Source organism: Oncorhynchus mykiss, chromosome 27 (genome assembly GCF_013265735.2).
Source record: "Oncorhynchus mykiss isolate Arlee chromosome 27, USDA_OmykA_1.1, whole genome shotgun sequence".
Lineage (NCBI taxonomy): Eukaryota > Metazoa > Chordata > Actinopteri > Salmoniformes > Salmonidae > Oncorhynchus > Oncorhynchus mykiss.
The window spans coordinates 10,283,352-10,301,551 of NC_048591.1; the positions used below are offsets into that span (position 1 = coordinate 10,283,352).

An 18,200-nucleotide genomic window follows, 5' to 3' on the forward strand; every position below is an offset into this window, starting at 1 on the left:
TTTTAAACTTTTGGGTCCCTGGTATTAGATTGACATCTGGTGGTCACTTTTGGAAACATCATCAAACTGAAAACAGAGCGACTGTGGCATCGATATGAGTCAGAAACTCATTTATTCTAGCTCTGCATGGGACCTGATTGTAATGCCCATGGTCAATTTGGTTTGACATTTGATGATATCACTATGGGGGACAGAGACCATCAGTAAATTACACAATCTACATTGTCAATACCTGTAAATTTCAATGACTTAAAAACCTTAAACCAACTATAAATTGTAGAAATTCATGTACAAATATTGAAAGCATTTAATGAGACAACTAAAATATGTGCAACATGAAAATATTGTCCCATTTACATTTATTGTAATTTATTGACGTTCCATAATTACCCCCTCTATCCAATGTCAAACTAATTTTGCCACAGTCGCACACCAGCTGGTTGAAGCTAATTGGCGAAAGAAGTTCAAGACACAGGACCTGGTTAGACTGTTTCAAGTTATCGAGAAGGGTGACTAACTGTGTACTGTTTTGGCAGAGTGAATGAACAAACCAAAGACTGCTTGCCAAGTGCGAACAAACACAAAAGAGACATCCACATTAACCCCCTCCCCAAGGCAACTCTTGCTTCTACACCATGGCTGCTGCATTTTTTTTTATGACCAAGCCATATCAGGACGTTCAGCCACCTTTTAAGTGAAAAGTCAATTGAGACCAAGGGGGCCAGAGTTCTGGTCAAGAAGGTTTCGACTGCTCCTACAGCCTTGCTTCGGTACTGCAGTTTAACTGACGCCCCGGCCCAGAAAGACAATTTCCATAGATGGCCACATAAAGAAGTCGGATTTGAAAATTCCTAATAAGACACTTTAGTCATCATCTTTGTTCACAAAACTTCCATTGAATTATTCAGATAATTGTTGCCTATGCCATTGTTTTTTTCATCACTTTCAGCCGAAGATAGAGGCCTTGTTCGAAAGTGCCATCAACTGATTGATCTATGAATATCCTTGCATCATAAATAACGACACATTATTATTTGTTAATCAGTTGGTCACAATTTACCCATGATGCATCATGGTTTTGATGCTCTCAAACACGGCCATTGACATTTTACATTAATCCAATGTCTTCTATGTTTCTGGATTTCGTGATGACGTCGTCGCTGCTCAAGCTGCTTCCTGTGCTCACTGAGTGCTAGTAGACAAATATAGATGGTCCATGAATCGGTAAATGCCAACAAAGGTCGGACATCTTGGACACAGTCTCCAGTTCTTTATGGGCTCATTAGAGAGGATCACTTTTGTCGAGTCGGTGACCAACGAATTTCAAAGTGTGATGCATTATGGGGATGAAAACCTGTCCGAATTGCACTTTCCATGTGATCAAAGGCCATGAAATTTCAACTTCAGTCTCCTGCATTTGCTCATCCCCAGCTGCAACTTGCAGCCATGACATTTCAGTCATTTAGCAGACGCTCTTATCCAGTGACTTACGGTAGAGAGAGCGTACGTTTTCGTACTGGTCCCCGTGAGAATTGAACCCACAACAACCCTGGCATTGCAAGTGCCATGCTTTACCAACCTAGCCATCACCTGGCTTGTGGAAGGCTCTATTGTCAACCAATCATTTGTGTGTTTTTGTTTGACCCACGAGGACGTGAGCAAAGACGGGACCGAAACAAGAACAAACTTTGAGCGCTCATGTTCACAGTGGATATGTACAAATTCATTTGTGATATTTGAGGCTCTCTCTCACCAATTGATAGTACAATGTTCAGACATATACTGTATTTAGGCTACATTGTGTGTGTGTGTGTGTGATATGGGAGGTTGGAGATTACAAAGAAAAACGTTTATAAACAATGGCAACCCTGCCGTGTTACATTGAGCCTTACTGTTGGCAAGCCACGTCAGTGTCCGTCGTTCGGCTGTCACAGAAGCACCCCCCATGACTTCACTCCTCGAATTTCATCTGCAGCCGATTGCTTCTGCCTTACCACTCAAACAAGCCCATTACCTTGGTGATTGAGACGTTTTAGAGCCAATTAACCTCACTAGATGGGTCTGCCCTGGAATCTCTCAGCTCATACAAATCCATGGGTATCTGGCTGGACACGGCACTGTAATTCCACTCACACCAATAATTCTCAAGCAAAGGTCAAATCCGGAACAAATCCTCATTCACACACTAAACAGACGCTGGTTTGATTGACACTACTCCCCATGCTGGATTATGGCGATGTCATCTACAGGATGGCCCCAAAGTCCGCCCTCCTTTAAACTGGACTTACTTTATCACTCTGCCATACGCTGTGTCACTAGTGATCCAAACCTGAAAAATATGGGTAGATTGTAGAATCAAAGGACCACTCAAATAGGAGGAAAAACGTAAGTGCTGGTTTTAGGCCGGTAGTAACCACTACAAACTGTCAGGTTAGAACAACAAGGAATTCCAGTTTAAGGGGTTTTAATGGACAGAAAGTATCCACACACACACAGGTCTGACCACTATTGAAACTGACAGTTTATGGCTGTTTAGCTGCACGAACAATAAATCATCAGAACAGCAAAAGGCCTCATGCAGGCGGACGAGTAGCAGGAGGGAAAACGTAGTGCTCGTCTGGATAGGAAAAGCAAGTTTCTGCCCTGTCCATGCTGGGGTCTTGCACTGAATGTCACGGGAATCTAGGCTGCTGATAGGCTAACATAATAATACTTGGCATGACCTTGACCAATAAGAACTCAAATACGTGTAGGACCTTCTGAATGGGGGCTGAGCTGACTGGCAAAAAAAAAACACAGGTAGAATGTGCTCGAACACCTAACGGAAGATGGCCGTTTTCACAAAACCAATAACTGTGACATACTAATCCATTGACTGGCCATGCCTACACGTATGACGTCAAACCCACAGGCTCATATTCATATACAAATCCCTTCTCAGCAAGACCCCCTTTATCTCAGCTCACTACTAAGACTCCCCACCACCAACAGCACCCTGAGATCCAGCAATTACATAAACCTGGCAATCCTCAAGTCACTCAGTATCTTTGGTGAAACTGATTTTCAATTCTCCGCTGCTAGAGACTGGACCTTCCTTATAAAAAATCTGAAACTTAGCTGTTTTGTGTCCATTGGTACTTTTAAAAACAAATTCTAATAGATTGCCTAATTTCAGTTAATGTGACAAAACAACAAAGTATAGTGTAGAGAATCATTGTACCATCTAAACCGCTGTGAAATATATTTTCCATAGTCAAAATAATGTATTTCCAGCCATTTGAAACTGGTGTACAATATCAAAAGTAAAAGATGCAAAAATTAAACTTAAGCACATCAAGCATACTGCCTCTTAGACTTGTTTTCAATTTGAATGACAGATCTATAACTCACATTTCTATGTGAATTTGGTCGGGTCGCCCAAAAAGTTACACATTGCAGCTTTCACTGATAACTGCATGTTTCCCCCTGCCTCTTAAATGCTGCCTATTGCTGACTGTTTTACTGATTGTGCATTATGTGTATTTTGACTGTTGTTTGTATGATATTGTTTTACTATTTGTGTGTTATATGTGCTGCCCACATTCCGTTTTTTATTTTTTAAATTTAATTAACCTTTATTTTACTGGGCAAGTCAGTTAAGAACAAATTCTTATTTACAATGACCGGCAATCAAATAGACCACAATTTAGATAATCCATGGGTTGGATTAATATATGCAATGTGTACTGTTATTATTATTATTATTATCTCATATCCTATCATAAATAAAGTCATGTTTGACCTTATCAACATGGACACCCTTCTGACACGTTTCTACGTAATGCATAAAAACGTCATATCCGGCTAATGGGGTCGGTTTTGTTTCCCCGGATCCGCCATTTCATTTTTTGAAGTTACTTGTGACAAGTTACAAGATTTGATCAAAATCGTATTGTTTTACAACTGGGTTGGGTAAGTTGTAATCGACATATTTTAATTGGGTGATCAGACACGTTTTGTACGAGGACCGGCTTTTGGATTTTAACTTGATGGGCATAGGCAAGTTGCGGATGTCGCCTATTTTCCAAATGTGTTCTACGCGCTAAAGTTTTTGTATGAGTTGAATGCTGGTTGTGGATAAGGGGATTCAAAGGGAAGGCCCGTGAAGCCTCGGCTTTGGAGTGGGAGTCATGTCCGGAAATTTTGACGCAGAGGATCGTGCAAGTTGGTACTGGGGAAGATTAAGTAGACAGGAGGCAGTTTCACTTTTACAAGGACAGAGACACGGAGTGTTTTTGGTGAGAGACTCAATTACAAGCCCTGGCGACTACGTCCTGTCCGTTTCAGAGAATTCCAAAGTCTCGCATTACATAATCAACAGCATCAGCAACAACCGGCAGTCTGGCTCAGGTAAGAGAGACATGGTTTGGGGCTGCAGAATAAAGGAACCTTCAGGGTATACGTTCTTGTATGACTTCAATGCAACCAGATGCACTATAACGCATGCAACCCAATAAAGATTCATCCAGCAAGCCACTCCACGTTCATTTGGCTTTTATTTGGAAAATAATGTAAGATTAACTTCCTACAAGTGAATCAACCAAACAGTGACATTTTGGTTCAACCAAACGTCAAATATATAGTTCGCTGCCTTTTTAATGGGCCAGAAATGTGGTAATTCACACGACAGTTAATAAAGCCTAATACCTTTGGCTAGTGAAATGGTTTCGGTTGTTCTTTCCTTCTTTTCTACTCATCCCTCTTTCCCCACCCTCCTCTCCCAGGCCAGGCGCCTCCACGGTTTCGCATAGGGGACCAGGAGTTTGACGCCCTCCACTCCCTGCTGGAGTTCTACAAGATCCACTACCTGGACACCACCACTCTGATAGAGCCCATCAACAAGGCAAAACACTCTCCCTTGGTCAGCGTCAACGCAGGTGCTGGAGGCCCGCCGCAGCGGCAGGAAGATGAGATGGTCCGTGCCCTCTTCGACTTCCCAGGCAACGATGATGAAGATCTGCCTTTCAAAAAGGGCGACATCCTGCGGGTCCTGGAGAAGCCTGAGGAGCAGTGGTGGAACGCCAAGAATTTAGAGGGGCGTGCCGGGATGATCCCTGTGCCCTACGTGGAGAAGTACCGACCGGCCTCTCCCACCTCGGGGGGCCTTGGAACAGGGGGTCCAGGTGGGGTGGGCTCGGTAGACGGCTCAAGTGTTCAGGGCCCTCCTCTGCTAGACCCGAGCCAGTATGCCCAGCCCACACCTCTGCCCAACCTGCAGAACGGACCCGTCTTTGCCAGGGCCATCCAGAAGAGGGTGCCCAATGCCTATGACAAGACCGCCCTTGCCTTAGAGGTACCTACCTCGCTGTGCTCTCTCATTCTCTCATCTCCTTTCCCTTTATTCATCATCCCTCTCTCAGATTCTTTGATCCTCCTCATTTTGTCATGGATTTTCCTTTGTCCTCAGCCTTCAGTGCAATGAAGCTAATAATGACTGGTCTTGTACAACATATATTTTCTTTGGCATTATGTCAAGATTGAGGCCAGAGAATCAAAACACTTTTTTTTATGCTTTAAAAAAAACTATTATTTTAGAATGATATTGAATTAATGACATTTCTGAATGGTTGTCTGTACTGTTATATTTGTAATGCCAATATCAGTGTCTAATTGGTCATCCTCGCTACTGGGACTGGTTTCATCTGTTGTAAAGTCATAATCTGGAGAAGACCCTAGGTTCCTCCCAGTGGGTCATTCCAAGTTACCGCTAGGTTCCTTCCCAGTGGGTCATTCCAAGTTACCCCTAGGTTCCTTCCCAGTGGGTCATTCCAAGTTACCCCTAGGTTCCTTCCCAGTGGGTCATTCCAAGTTACCCCTAGGTTCCTTCCCAGTGGGTCATTCCAAGTTACCGCTAGGTTCCTTCCCAGTGGGTCATTCCAAGTTACCGCTAGGTTCCTTCCCAGTGGGTCATTCCAAGTTACCCCTAGGTTCCTTCGCAGTGGGTCATTCCAAGTTACCCCTAGGTTCCTTCCCAGTGGGTCATTCCAAGTTGCCCCTAGGTTCCTTCCCAGTGGGTCATTCCAAGTTGCCCCTAGGTTCCTTCCCAGTGGGTCATTCCAAGTTGTGTCTTACTTTTCCGCTCACTGCTGGAAGGAATGAAGGAGTTGGTATGTGGCCTCTGTGACTTGTTGTCTGTGACTTCCTACTCAGCTTCCTAACCAGTTGCATGCCTCTGTGTCCCAGCCGCTAGGCTTGTTAAAGAAGGTAGTTTGGGTCGTGTCCATTAGTCACCAAACACATAATGGACTGAAATGGGGAGGGACTTTCCTGATCTTGTCCTAGAAGCAAAACGTTTTGCCCTAATGAATATGACCCAGTGCATACAGGGTGGTGGTCAGTCAGTCTGAACTCAATGGCCAACTGCTCTAAAGCTCATTAGAGAATGCTGCCAGAGGCTCCCTCCCTCCCTGTCTTAACTAACTGTCCGGAAGGGGAAAGAGGGCTTCCAAAGAGGAGGTCGTTGTGGGAAGGAAATACTTTGTGTAGAGGAATATTTCCTTTCATGAGGACATTATTCTGAGCCAGAGCGGCCTCTGGGCGACAAGCCAGCGGTCTTAGGCCCAGCCCCCCCCCCCCCCTCCTCTCTCCTTCTAACCTGCTTGGAGAGAGGGAAGACGGGAGAGAAGGAACAGTAACATTGAAACAGATACGCAATGTTCACTTTCTGGCCTTTCTGTCTTGATGGAATCAGCTACAAGGTGGAAGGAGTCTGTTTGTCCTCTGTGTTAGGCTACTTACAAGGACGGGAAAGTAATGTCAGACTTGTGTGAAAATGTTGGCTAAATGTTATACACTTTTGGGTCCCAGGCAGGTTATATTTTCTATCCACCCAAGAATCAGTCAGCACAGCGCTCCAATGATAACAAACAGGATATTTACCCTCTATAAAGGTGTTTGCCAGTGGTATGACTCAGGAGGTATATAGGTTTAATGATTAGCCCCTGCACATACTTCCTGGTCACCTCTTAGTCGATGAGAGAACCTCACTCTATTTAGAAGGATTGTCCAACTGTAATGAAGAGGCCTACAGGGTGAACCAACAAATGAACCTCTGGAATACTGGTTTGTGTTTAGTTGCGCCCACGGTTTGTGTTTTTGCGAGGCCAAATTAACCGCTGCGATACATAGACAAAGTTTCACAAGTGGCTATCAAGCTGCAACTACTGCAACAAGTTCATTACAGGGTGAACACCGTGTTCATTGGGCACCAAACGGACTGAAACGGGGAGCGTCTCCCTGGACTTGTCCAGTAAGCAACGCACATTTTTGTGTTCCGTTGAAAAGTGTTTTGAAATGTTTTCCGTAGCGTGCCCTGATTAACATGACCCCGGTCTGTCTGTTTGACGAGTCCTTCTCTTCCTGCAGGTGGGCGACATGGTGAAGGTGACAAAGATCAATGTGAACGGCCAGTGGGAGGGCGAGTGCAAGGGCAAACGAGGCCACTTCCCCTTCACACATGTTAAGCTGCTGGACCATAATAACCCCGAGGACGACGTGAGCTGAGAGTGGACACTGGGCTCCTTGGGCTCCTCCCATCCCTCACCCTGCCCTTACACACACACACACAGACACTCACTCCCTCACATGCCACCATCGGCCCTGTGCCAATCAGCAGCCTCCACACTCAGACACACACACCACTTCCTCTTCCTCAGTTGGCCCTGTTAGATCATCATTACTCTGTGTCTTCGTCTCACACACCACCATTATTTATACCACTTCAGCACCATGGCCAGCTCTATCAAAACACACACACATTCCCCTTCTAAAGAAGAAAGACTCAGGCCTTGTCTGATGGGATGAGGACAGCGGCTGTGTAATACAAAGAGGAAGATTTGGAGTGTGTGGTCGAAATGCTCTCTTGGGCTGGAATCGTACACACAGAGATCCATGGAGAAACACTTTTCTCTGGCTGTCGAAGAGAGCCGTTAGAATGACACTACACTGTACACAAAACTATCATCCTCACTACAAATCCACGACCAAGTAACTAGTAGTCTTTTTGTAAGGGAAAAAAATAACATATCGTTATGAAATTATTGAGAACCATTACATGCTAAAATCCTGTTTTTTTTTGTTGTTTTTTTGGCCTCGTTTTTCTGAGAAGTAAGATTGCCAGTCCACCACTATTGCGGAGATCTCGTCAAATGTGTCGGCTATGTTGTGAGCTTGCGGTATTGTCAGGCGCTGACCCTCTCTGTCGTACTTGTTTGTGTCTGTCTTGCCTTGCTTGTCTGTGCTCTTTGACAAGCCTTTGTCTGCTCCACTCCTACTCTGAATCACTGAGACGTCGCTCTTTCCCACCCACGGCTGTTAACTTGTTCTAAATATTGGAGATGCCTTTTGTATGATCTGCCAGGGTCGTGGAAACGTTCTGCCATATCATATAATACCATAGCCAAGGATAGACGGTTAAAATGACTTAAGCTCAATGGTAACATGAATTGTCTTTCTCCTTGGAAGCTTTTAGATTCTATACTGATTATGGTAGTACTTGTTCTCCTGTACACGTTGGTTACAAGGTCAAGGCACTGCATTGACACTGAGTTCTCACTTTTCCGTTCTAGATTCCTGTCATCCACTATATTTTGAGCATTGATGTCTGTCTGTATTCATTAGTGTAATAGAGTGAGAAAAACACACTTTCATTTGCATGCATCCACAAACCACCACACTACTTAGACTGTCAACTTTGAATAGGTGTCCTCTGTTGATAAGAGATCACAGTTAAGTCCACCTGTTGACACATGACGATGATCTTTCCATTCCTATCATGTAGGATACTGGCTAAGTTTGCTCCCTGGCACAGCATCATACAGACCATTCTTACGCTTTGCGCCCCACTGAATGTGCCCCTGAAATTCACTTGGATAACGCCACCTCCTAGAGTGGTTTCCCATAGATTAAGGCAAAGGTGACTTGAGAAATGGTTTACCTCGTCTTCAGTAGAACTGGCCACTAGGGTGCACTGCAACAGCATTAGGCAGAGAGGTGCTGGGTGAACCGAAGTGCTTGTCTGCCTCCGAGCTTTAGCCCATGTTGATCAATAGTGTTGTCTGTGTTGAGGATGCTGGAGGTGAAATATTTTCAGAATGCACTTTAGTCAATCATTTTTACAATTGCTTGCCAGTTCAGGCCCCTCCCTTTCCAATTGCTATTCTTGCCTTTTCTGCTGTGTTCATTGTCTGTGGCAGAACTTGTGCTGGCTTTTTACATTTTTTATATATATCTAACCTAAGGTAATTTAGCCCAAAATTTATGATGCAGCTGTGAAAAATCCAAATGCATGCATTGTCAGGGTGTGAAGACTTGAGTATGGTTATATGAGTTAAACTCCAATTATGTAGTACCTCATCCAAAATACACCGTCTGCTATACTCAGATGTAGGTTCTGGGTATTAGATGCTGCAAAATCCAGAGGAATAGAATCTATAACCTTTTGACAATTGGATTGTCCTGAAACCACAGGGGTTTTTCCATTGTCCTCAAACCTGTACCATTTCTCTCTATAATTGTAGCTTTCGGACCGACTGACAAACTGTTTTATAGCCAATTTATGCCACAATCTATGTTTAAGGGCACGGTTGGGTAGGTTACTTTCTAAATGTAATCAGTTACTAGTTACCTGTTCAAAATTGTAATCAGTAATAACTTTTGGATTACCCAAACTCAGTAACAATCTGATTACTTTCCCCTTCATAAGCATTAAAAGAAGATGAAAAGGAACCATCAAACATTTGGGGTGTCATAGTGGTCTCTGACCTGTGGTCAGACCCGGTCAGGTATAACAAATCTAAACTTGCACCTTTTTCAATGCGAAATTGAATGTCATTGAGAAAACAAAGGTGGCAATGTATTTTTTTTTCTCGCAAACATCCTTTCTGAATTTACAAGTAATCAACAAGTTTTTCTAAAGTAACTAATCTGGTTACAATATTTTAGCTGGTAATGTAACTGATTACAGTTAGTTTCTTTGTAATCAGTTACTCCAGTATTAACATCTGTTAAATCATGTCTGCTTTTTCATTCATTCTCTCAATGCATGCCCGTTTATGTAATCTGCTCTTATTTTTATGATTTTGTTTTGTCAATCAGGCCTACAAATATTTTAAAGTATTGTATTTTTGTAACCCTGTGGAAGTCATTACCTTTCATAATGGGGCTTGGTTGGCAACCGCAAATGGAAATTGTGGTGATATCAAAATGTGCCATTGTATTATAACACTATATTCTTTCAAGACAATTGAAATTGCCATTTATTTTCTGTAGCATGTAATGTGTTAAGATATACATAGTAAATAAAGTCAAAGGATTGGCAAATGAAAATACTGTACCCTATCAATCTTGTGGATTGTCATAAATGTGAGATCAAACTGCAATGCCTTTTTTCATTCATAATTTGTCTCACTTGTCCTATGTAACCGACGTGAAATGGCTAGCTAGTTAGCGGTGGTGCGCGCTAATAGCGTTATAGCACGCTAATAATCTTGCTCTGCAAGGGCCGCGGATTTTGGCGTGATCATGCTCATCATGATAATGGTACTGTGGGTGGAAATGTAAATGTCTGGAGTCACTGGTTGCCAAGCCGTGTAAAAATGGGAGGGTTTTTTCTGAGCAAGGGGTGATCCTCAATGGAGGTAATGCGTGTGTGGTGTGGAAGGTTCCCGGATGTAGATTTTCGCCATTTTTTTTTACTCCAGTACAACCGGTGGGGTGGAAACGCCACTGATCTATCCGTTGATTTTCCAGGAACCGCCGACAGATTGACCTAGTAGCAGCTACTGTCGAGCCTTTATAGCAATTTGTCAGTTAAACTAGACTATTCGACACTCGGAACAAAATGGGCGATCGGGATGAGTTAGTATATCAGGCAAAACTCGCCGAACAGGCTGAGAGATATGACGGTAAGAGACAATTGTATTATTCGATGGAGGGACATGTTCGTTCCTGGGTTTTTTTTTCACCAGTTAGCTAACGTTAGCTAGCTAGTAGCTACCACTTGCACTCACTCATCCTCCCTCTTGCGGGGGGGCCTCGACGGTGAAGTCAGTGCGCTAACGTGAGCTATCGCATTAGCTTAACTAGCTAGCTGTGTAGCTAACGTTAATTAGCCAATACGATAGCCACTTAACCAGATTTGTTTAAATATATGATTCATTTAAAGAGAATACAAAATGGCGGATTATTGATGGTGCGAGAGCTAGGTTGCTAACGTTAGCAAGCAAGTGGGGTGGTAGTTAGTTAACGCGTTAGCCAACTAACGTTTATATGTGCTAGCTACGTGGGGATTACTTTTCCCAAACAATGATGTCAGCCAATGTAAACATACACTACAGTACTAGATAGCAATCGAAATATGTAAACCTGTTGGCCTGCCAAATACCCTACCCTAGTTTACTAAACTTATCGTGGTCCAACGTTAGCCATAGCCTGCTATCTGGGTGTGACGTATCGAAGACTCACCCGAAACAAAACCTACCCCAATGATAAGCAATTTTTGACGTAGGTAGCTACGTTAGCAAGCTAGCTAACGTGCCTGTCAATTGGCATGAAGCAGAAGCTGTTTTTAGATGTGTTATTACAGGGCATGGTCATGTCTGTCTGGCTGGCCACATGCAGCTTTGATTTGCCCCGAAGTAAAACCAGTTTAGCTACTTTACTTCACCCTCAAATTAAATGCGATTATTCACAGACATGCTGCTCTCATTCTTGACACTGATGTAACTATCTGTTTCTGAAAGGTATGGTTATGTACCATGTCACTGGGTATACATTGATTGGGTATAGATGTAGTCTTGTAGAATGAATGCCTCGGCATGGCTGAATTAAGCCTAAATGTTGCAGCAGACACTACCTTCCAAGATCTTATGATCAAGAACCTGTATTTATTTGGCACATCAGAGTAGGCAAACTGACCTAGAATCATGTATCACCTGTCCTTATTCACATTCATTATGATCGATTAGGCAAAATGTATCATAGATCTACTCTGAGACTCTGTGAATACAGGCCCAGAGATGCTTGTAAATAGGACTTTGTATGATTGGGATTGTATTGTTAAGTTGAGAAATTAAAATCTGTAACTTCATAAAAGGGAAGGGAAAAAAAACTCTGAAGTCATCAAACTTTGTCCCGTGGTTTTATTTTGTTTATGATCTTTCAGCCCCAATTACTTACGACTTCCTCTCTGCTCCCCACAGAAATGGTGGAGTCCATGAAAAGAGTGGCCGGGTTGGATGTGGAACTAACAGTCGAGGAGCGAAACCTACTATCAGTGGCCTACAAAAATGTCATTGGGGCGAGGAGAGCATCATGGAGGATAATCAGCAGTATTGAACAAAGGGAAGAAAACAAGGGTGGAGAAGACAAATTGAAAATGATCCGGGAATACAGGCAAACAGTGAGTAAGCCCAGAAGTCTGAGTCACTGAGTGCATTCGTGTAGAACTGGTGCGAGAGAGATCTGACACGATGGGAGAAGCATTTGACCTGCAGCACTCTTAAATCAATATGGTAGCGTTTCTACTGGAGAAAATTGTGAATGATAAAAAATTATTTAGGCTAATTCACCTGAATGATACCATTTGTGTATTGTTGAGTGTTGCTTGTTGTGCCTAACATTGTGCCAGTGGCTGGTTATTCATTGAGTCATTTTCTCCTGCAGGTTGAGAACGAGCTGAAGTCAATCTGTAATGACATTTTGGATGTGCTGGACAAGCACCTTATTCCAGCTGCCAACACGGGAGAGTCCAAGGTCTTCTACTACAAAATGTACGAACGAGCCTCTTCACTTGTTTGGGAATAGATGCTTGGTAGATGGTTCTTGGTGTTTTTTTAAAGACCCTATTAGAATAGTATTCCACAACTATTTGTATTTATTTTATTTAACCCTTATTTTACCCAGTAAGTTGACTGAGAACACATTGTCATTTACAGCAATGACCTAGGGAATGGTTACAGGGGAGAGGAGGGAGGGTGAATGAGCCAATTGTAAACCGGGCATGATTAGGTGGCCTCGATGGTATAAAGGCCAGATTAAGAATTTAGCCAGGACACCGGGGTTAACACCCCTACTCTTAAGTGCCATGGGATCTTTAGTGACCACAGTCAGGACCCCCGGTAACGTCCCATCTGAAAAACTCTTAATGGCTCTAGAATAAAGCATAGAGCAGGGTTTGTGCTTCCTCCTGCTAAATCAGGAATTCCGGCTTGTCTGACATTTTTCCTCCATCCATTTGTTGCTCATCTTTTACACCACGGTGGCCCACTGATACCTCTCCGCCTTGCTCTTCCCTCAGGAAAGGCGATTACCACAGGTATCTGGCTGAGTTTGCCACCGGGAACGACAGGAAGGAGGCTGCCGAGAACAGTTTGGTCGCCTACAAAGCTGCGAGCGACATCGCCATGATTGAACTGCCACCTACACACCCCATTCGCCTAGGCCTTGCTCTTAACTTCTCCGTATTTTACTATGAAATCCTCAACTCGCCCGACCGCGCCTGCAGGCAAGTACCTCCGCGGCTCTCCCTTGATAGGCTTCTTACTTCAAATATCTCATTTTCTAAATGTGGATTCAATACGGTGACCTATTCTCTTGATACAAGTGTGACATAATGCTCGTGTTTGGACTGCAGGTTGGCGAAGGCTGCGTTCGATGACGCCATCGCAGAGCTGGACACGCTGAGCGAAGAAAGCTACAAGGACTCCACACTAATCATGCAGTTGTTACGCGACAACCTGACACTATGGACTTCAGACATGCAGGGAGATGGTAAGCGTGAGTGAGAGGCCCCCTCACTCAGACTTTTTAGAATGCACGGAGGAAGTTGGTCATATTACGAAGGGGGGAAATGGTTTGAGAGCATGCTCAATTCCTCCAGTCTGAGGTATGTTTACAATATTACAGCACTTAGCCGTTGCCATTTAACACAAAAACAAAGCTAGTCCATTACAATATGTTTGTATACGGATGCTATCCTACCACAAGAGTGTAGCCCTCAATGTTGTTGAGTTGTGTGCTGTTGGTTATTCGGCTCTTTTCAGAGCTGCTGACGTGGATCATTACGCTAACGTCTCCGTTCTCCGTCAGTCTCTAACCCAACCTTGTGCCTCTCACCTTGCAGTTCCTTCCGCATTGCTTAGTGGTTCCCCCCCCCCCCCCCCCCTAGAGTTGAAGCTTCTTCAACCTTCATCATAATGTCGGACTCATCTCTCATCTCTCTCCTTCCGTTTGTGTAGAATCCTAACGGAACAAAACAGCTGTTTATTTCCCATAATCTGTACTTTGTAAGTGTTTTCTGCATCTGGTTTGACCCGTTTGTGTTCTGTCCCCCTTCACTACTAACTCACAGCAACGCCACTCACCCATCATCAGTTTGTCACGGGGAAAGTTGTATGTTCACACACTGCGTCATGAATTTTCCTTCTACGTGGTGATTAAAAACAATCACTGGTGTATCAGCAATGCATTTATTTGGAGCAATTGTCTTTTTTCACGTGCTGATTTCCACGTGTCTCGGACAGCTGACAGATTATTGGGTTCTGTAGGACAGCTCTGTGGGTACAAGGTGACGATCTTTCTCCGTGGGGCTGCAAGGTGTCTCACCAAGTTAGCACATTGGTTTGTGTGTAGAGTCTGGCGCTCTGTCGTCGCCTGCCTGGTCTTTTGATGGATGGTGCCTGATCTCCGTAGCTATCGTGTGAGCCGTGTATCGTGGAGACTGGAGGACTAACAGCATGGCACCAGTTGTTGAGCGGCTGTATGTCTGTCTTTGACTGGGTGACATTTATCTACATCCAGTCCCGTAATCGCTGTGTCATTCTGTCTGCCTGGCGTCCTGTAGCATGACACAAATAGACAGTTGTCTCACTAGGAACGGAACGCCAGTACAATATAGTGGCTAATGTTGGGAATATAGTACTTGGGTATAGAGTCTTGGGCAGATTTATCAAGAGGGATTTAAATATTGTATGTTACTGCATTAGCTAGATGGCTAAGGAGAAATTCACAAATAAAACTTGCTTCTCAATTATAAACGGAAGCAATCTATCAGGTTGTCGTCAAGCGTTGCCCAAACATGACTTTTAATTCGAAAGCTTTTTAGTTACTCTGATATGTCCTGTTTTATTTGAAGCCCCACACGAGTGCGTTTTGATATGCTCTACGAGGTCATAGTTAGTGGTTGAAGTTTCACTGCATGTGCGAAGATGTGACATGTGGCACACTGAATGAAACCACCACTGGGCTCATTTTGGCTTGTCCACCTGCAACTTTGGAGACTAGGTTAAAACTGTCACAGGAGTAATGCAATACTTCCACAGCATCTCTGTTTGGACACTGATTTTGATCACCTAGACTGAGGGTTGTCTCTTGTAAATAACGTGAAAGCCCAGCCCTCACCGTCCGTTTTCTCTTGTTTTCAAGCAGGTGAAGAACAACAGAACAAAGAGGCGCTGCAAGATGTGGAGGACGAGCCCCAGTAAGACCTCACAGCCAACTTGAGACCCCTCCCGCCTCCACACACTCCCCTCCCCCAAAATGAAAAAAACAAAAAACAGTCCCAACAGGAGCCACCACGCCCAAGTGACAGCGGCTCTCTGCAGCTCTGACCCCCAGGGTCTTAGAGATAATCAGTTCTCTTCATTAACATTTTTTTTTTGTTGCCCTTTTTAATTCAATTTAAATATAAATACCACTTAATTGAGACGACATACAATTTTGGAAAGACAGAGTCCCTGGATAATTTTATTTTTCTTGGTACAAGCATTTCTGATTTATCTTCATTATTGTATTGTTTTTGTTTTTGCTCTTTCCTCAATATTTTATCAGTTGCTGGATGTATTTTGAGAATTTTTTTTCTTAATGTAATTACAGAAATGAACTTTTATTACTGATATGTCTATTAGTTGTGGGAGCTGTAATATTTCTGTGTTAGTGAAAGAGATGCAAATCGTTAAACCTTCGAAGGGCAAGTCTAAACAAAGTGCTCTTCTTAACTTTAGTTTTTCAGAGGAAGTCGGCAAAATTCTTGATATCCACGTGGAGCAAAAAATGCTTAACTTTTACACCATAGTGATTCTATTGTGACGTTTTGGATTGTACTTTGTGCTAAAATACTGTATTGTGCGTACTTGCTGATTTCAGATGGTGGCTGGTAGCGGTTTTAAAAATCCAAGGGAGCATTGTGGTGTTTTAGTGAGGAAACGGCTCTCGATTGGCTTCTGTTGCAAAATGACAGGGTTCTGAGTAGATGATTTCAAGCCTGCATGATGAGTTAATGAATAGTTTTTCTGCCTCTTTCCTTTTACATTGTTCATGTTCTTCTTTTTGCTGCATTATGTGTAACTTAAAGCTAATTTGTACTACTGGATATCTGACTGGAGCCACAGATAGAGCACCTGTATTGTTCTTACTGAAACACAGCATGGAATTAACATTAAACAATCTAAATTAAACATACCTAAAAGTCTGGTGTTGATTTCATCAAGCGATTGAGTTCGTGCTACTCAAGTTTTTTTTTACTGAATGTTTATGGTCGGCGTAAAGCCATGGAATTGGGTGTTTTAAACATGGGTTAGAAATGACTCGCAAAATGGATGCCTGTTGGATGTGTGCACATTGGCTTTCGGTAGGCCACGTGAAGTCACTGTCATTTGAGATGGCACCGGAGGAAGGTTGGAGATGGACGAGGTGGTTTCGAACACTACCACAGAGCTCACGGTTGGTTGGCCCCTACACTAAATCCCTAAATGGGAGTTTTTTTGTTGTTGTTGAAGATTAAGTTTAAACAATTGTAATGATGGATTGCATTGATTTGCTAGCGCTTGTCATATACATAAACAGTGCTTTACTTGTATACCAGGGAAATAGGTAGGCCTACATTACAAGAATGTTGGCTTTGACACATTTATTCAAATGAAAGGGGACAAATAATCCTACTAAACGCTTTTATAAATTGACACCGATGACAGGTGACAGGTGACCGATGACAGTAAGACCCCAACTAGGTTACAGGGGCCCTCGTCTCAACAGCCAGTGTCTATAAAGAAAGCCCCATCAAGTCTGCAACTAGGTTACAGGGGCCCTTGTCTCAACAGCCAGTGTCTATAAAGAAAGCCCCATCAAGTCTGCAATTAGGTTACAGGGGCCCTCGTCTCAACAGCCAGTGTCTATAAAGAAAGCCCCATCAAGTCTGCAACTTCCCTTTGAGGTGCTGGTCTAGGTTTGTTTGAACACGTTAAGTCTTGAAATCATTAACAACGGTCTAGTTGTTGGAGGTGAAATGTTGTAGTAGAAGAGCTTTCCCATCAGTGAGCTGAAGTCTGCCTCTTCCAAACGGTCATTTTCACCATTTTCCTCCAGATGTATTACCAGTGCTAATTTTAAGTTGATATTTCAAGTGTTGATTTAACCCAGTGTTAATAGTAGTAACCTTCAAGAATATAAGGATATATATTTGCTGGTCTTTTCTTGATGGTTTGTTCTTTATGCGAAAGTGAGCGAGTTCATCTCATTCATATGAATGCACCTGGTGTGTTTATTTTGTCATTTGACAGTTGGTTGTGTGTCAATCACAAGACTGACTGACATTTAAAGTGGAGTGAAATAATCTTTCAGACAGGGCACATGAATGCGCAGAATGACACACAGTCGAAGCGTGATTTTGCATCTGCGTCAATCAATACCACCGGCCGCTGGAGCTGCCCAGCGGTGACATCGGCCATGTACAGGTCGCATATGCCACGTTCCATTTCCTGCAATACAGAGACACAGCCCATTGTACGTGGTCTGTAAATTGTGATTCGATATAGATTTGTCCACAGATGCTGTTTTGCACATAGTATTTTGTAACAGGATTATACATTTTAAACGGATTTAGATTCTCACATTTCATCCATGAACGAGTCGGTCTAACTATTGTTTCTGCTGGGTCGGCGCCTGCTGGTGAGGGCTCCTCTCGGGCCATCCGCTGCGGTGGGGGAGCCACCTTACATGATGCAATTTGATTTGGATTTACCTTGAGAGAAAGCAGTCCATCCCTGTCCTTATCAAACTTCTCAAAGAGTCTCCTGTAGGGGTTGCTTCTTCGCTTACACACTCGACAGAACCTGCAGAGATAGCCCTGTGGAGAGAGGCCTGGCTGGGACACACAGAAAGACAAG

General features: G+C 43.4%; 2 protein-coding genes across 5 annotated transcripts; both read left to right on the forward strand.

The window, feature by feature from the left end:
• The first annotated feature begins 3,841 nt into the window (after positions 1-3,841).
• LOC110507520 (adapter molecule crk) lies at positions 3,842-10,368 on the forward strand. Its single transcript, XM_021587563.2, has 3 exons — positions 3,842-4,389; positions 4,764-5,332; positions 7,405-10,368. The coding sequence occupies exons 1-3, from the start codon at positions 4,170-4,172 to the stop codon at positions 7,540-7,542; spliced, it is 927 nt and encodes a 308-aa protein (XP_021443238.1). The 5' UTR covers positions 3,842-4,169; the 3' UTR covers positions 7,543-10,368.
• Positions 10,369-10,627: 259 nt separating this feature from the next.
• LOC100136196 (14-3-3E1 protein) lies at positions 10,628-16,504 on the forward strand. 4 transcript variants are annotated; one of them, XM_021586894.2, is made up of 7 exons: positions 10,628-10,943; positions 12,240-12,439; positions 12,703-12,809; positions 13,337-13,543; positions 13,673-13,809; positions 14,277-14,324; positions 15,463-16,504. In XM_021586894.2, the coding sequence occupies exons 1-6, from the start codon at positions 10,880-10,882 to the stop codon at positions 14,282-14,284; spliced, it is 723 nt and encodes a 240-aa protein (XP_021442569.1). In that variant the 5' UTR covers positions 10,628-10,879; the 3' UTR covers positions 14,285-14,324; positions 15,463-16,504.
• Positions 16,505-18,200: the final 1,696 nt, after the last annotated feature.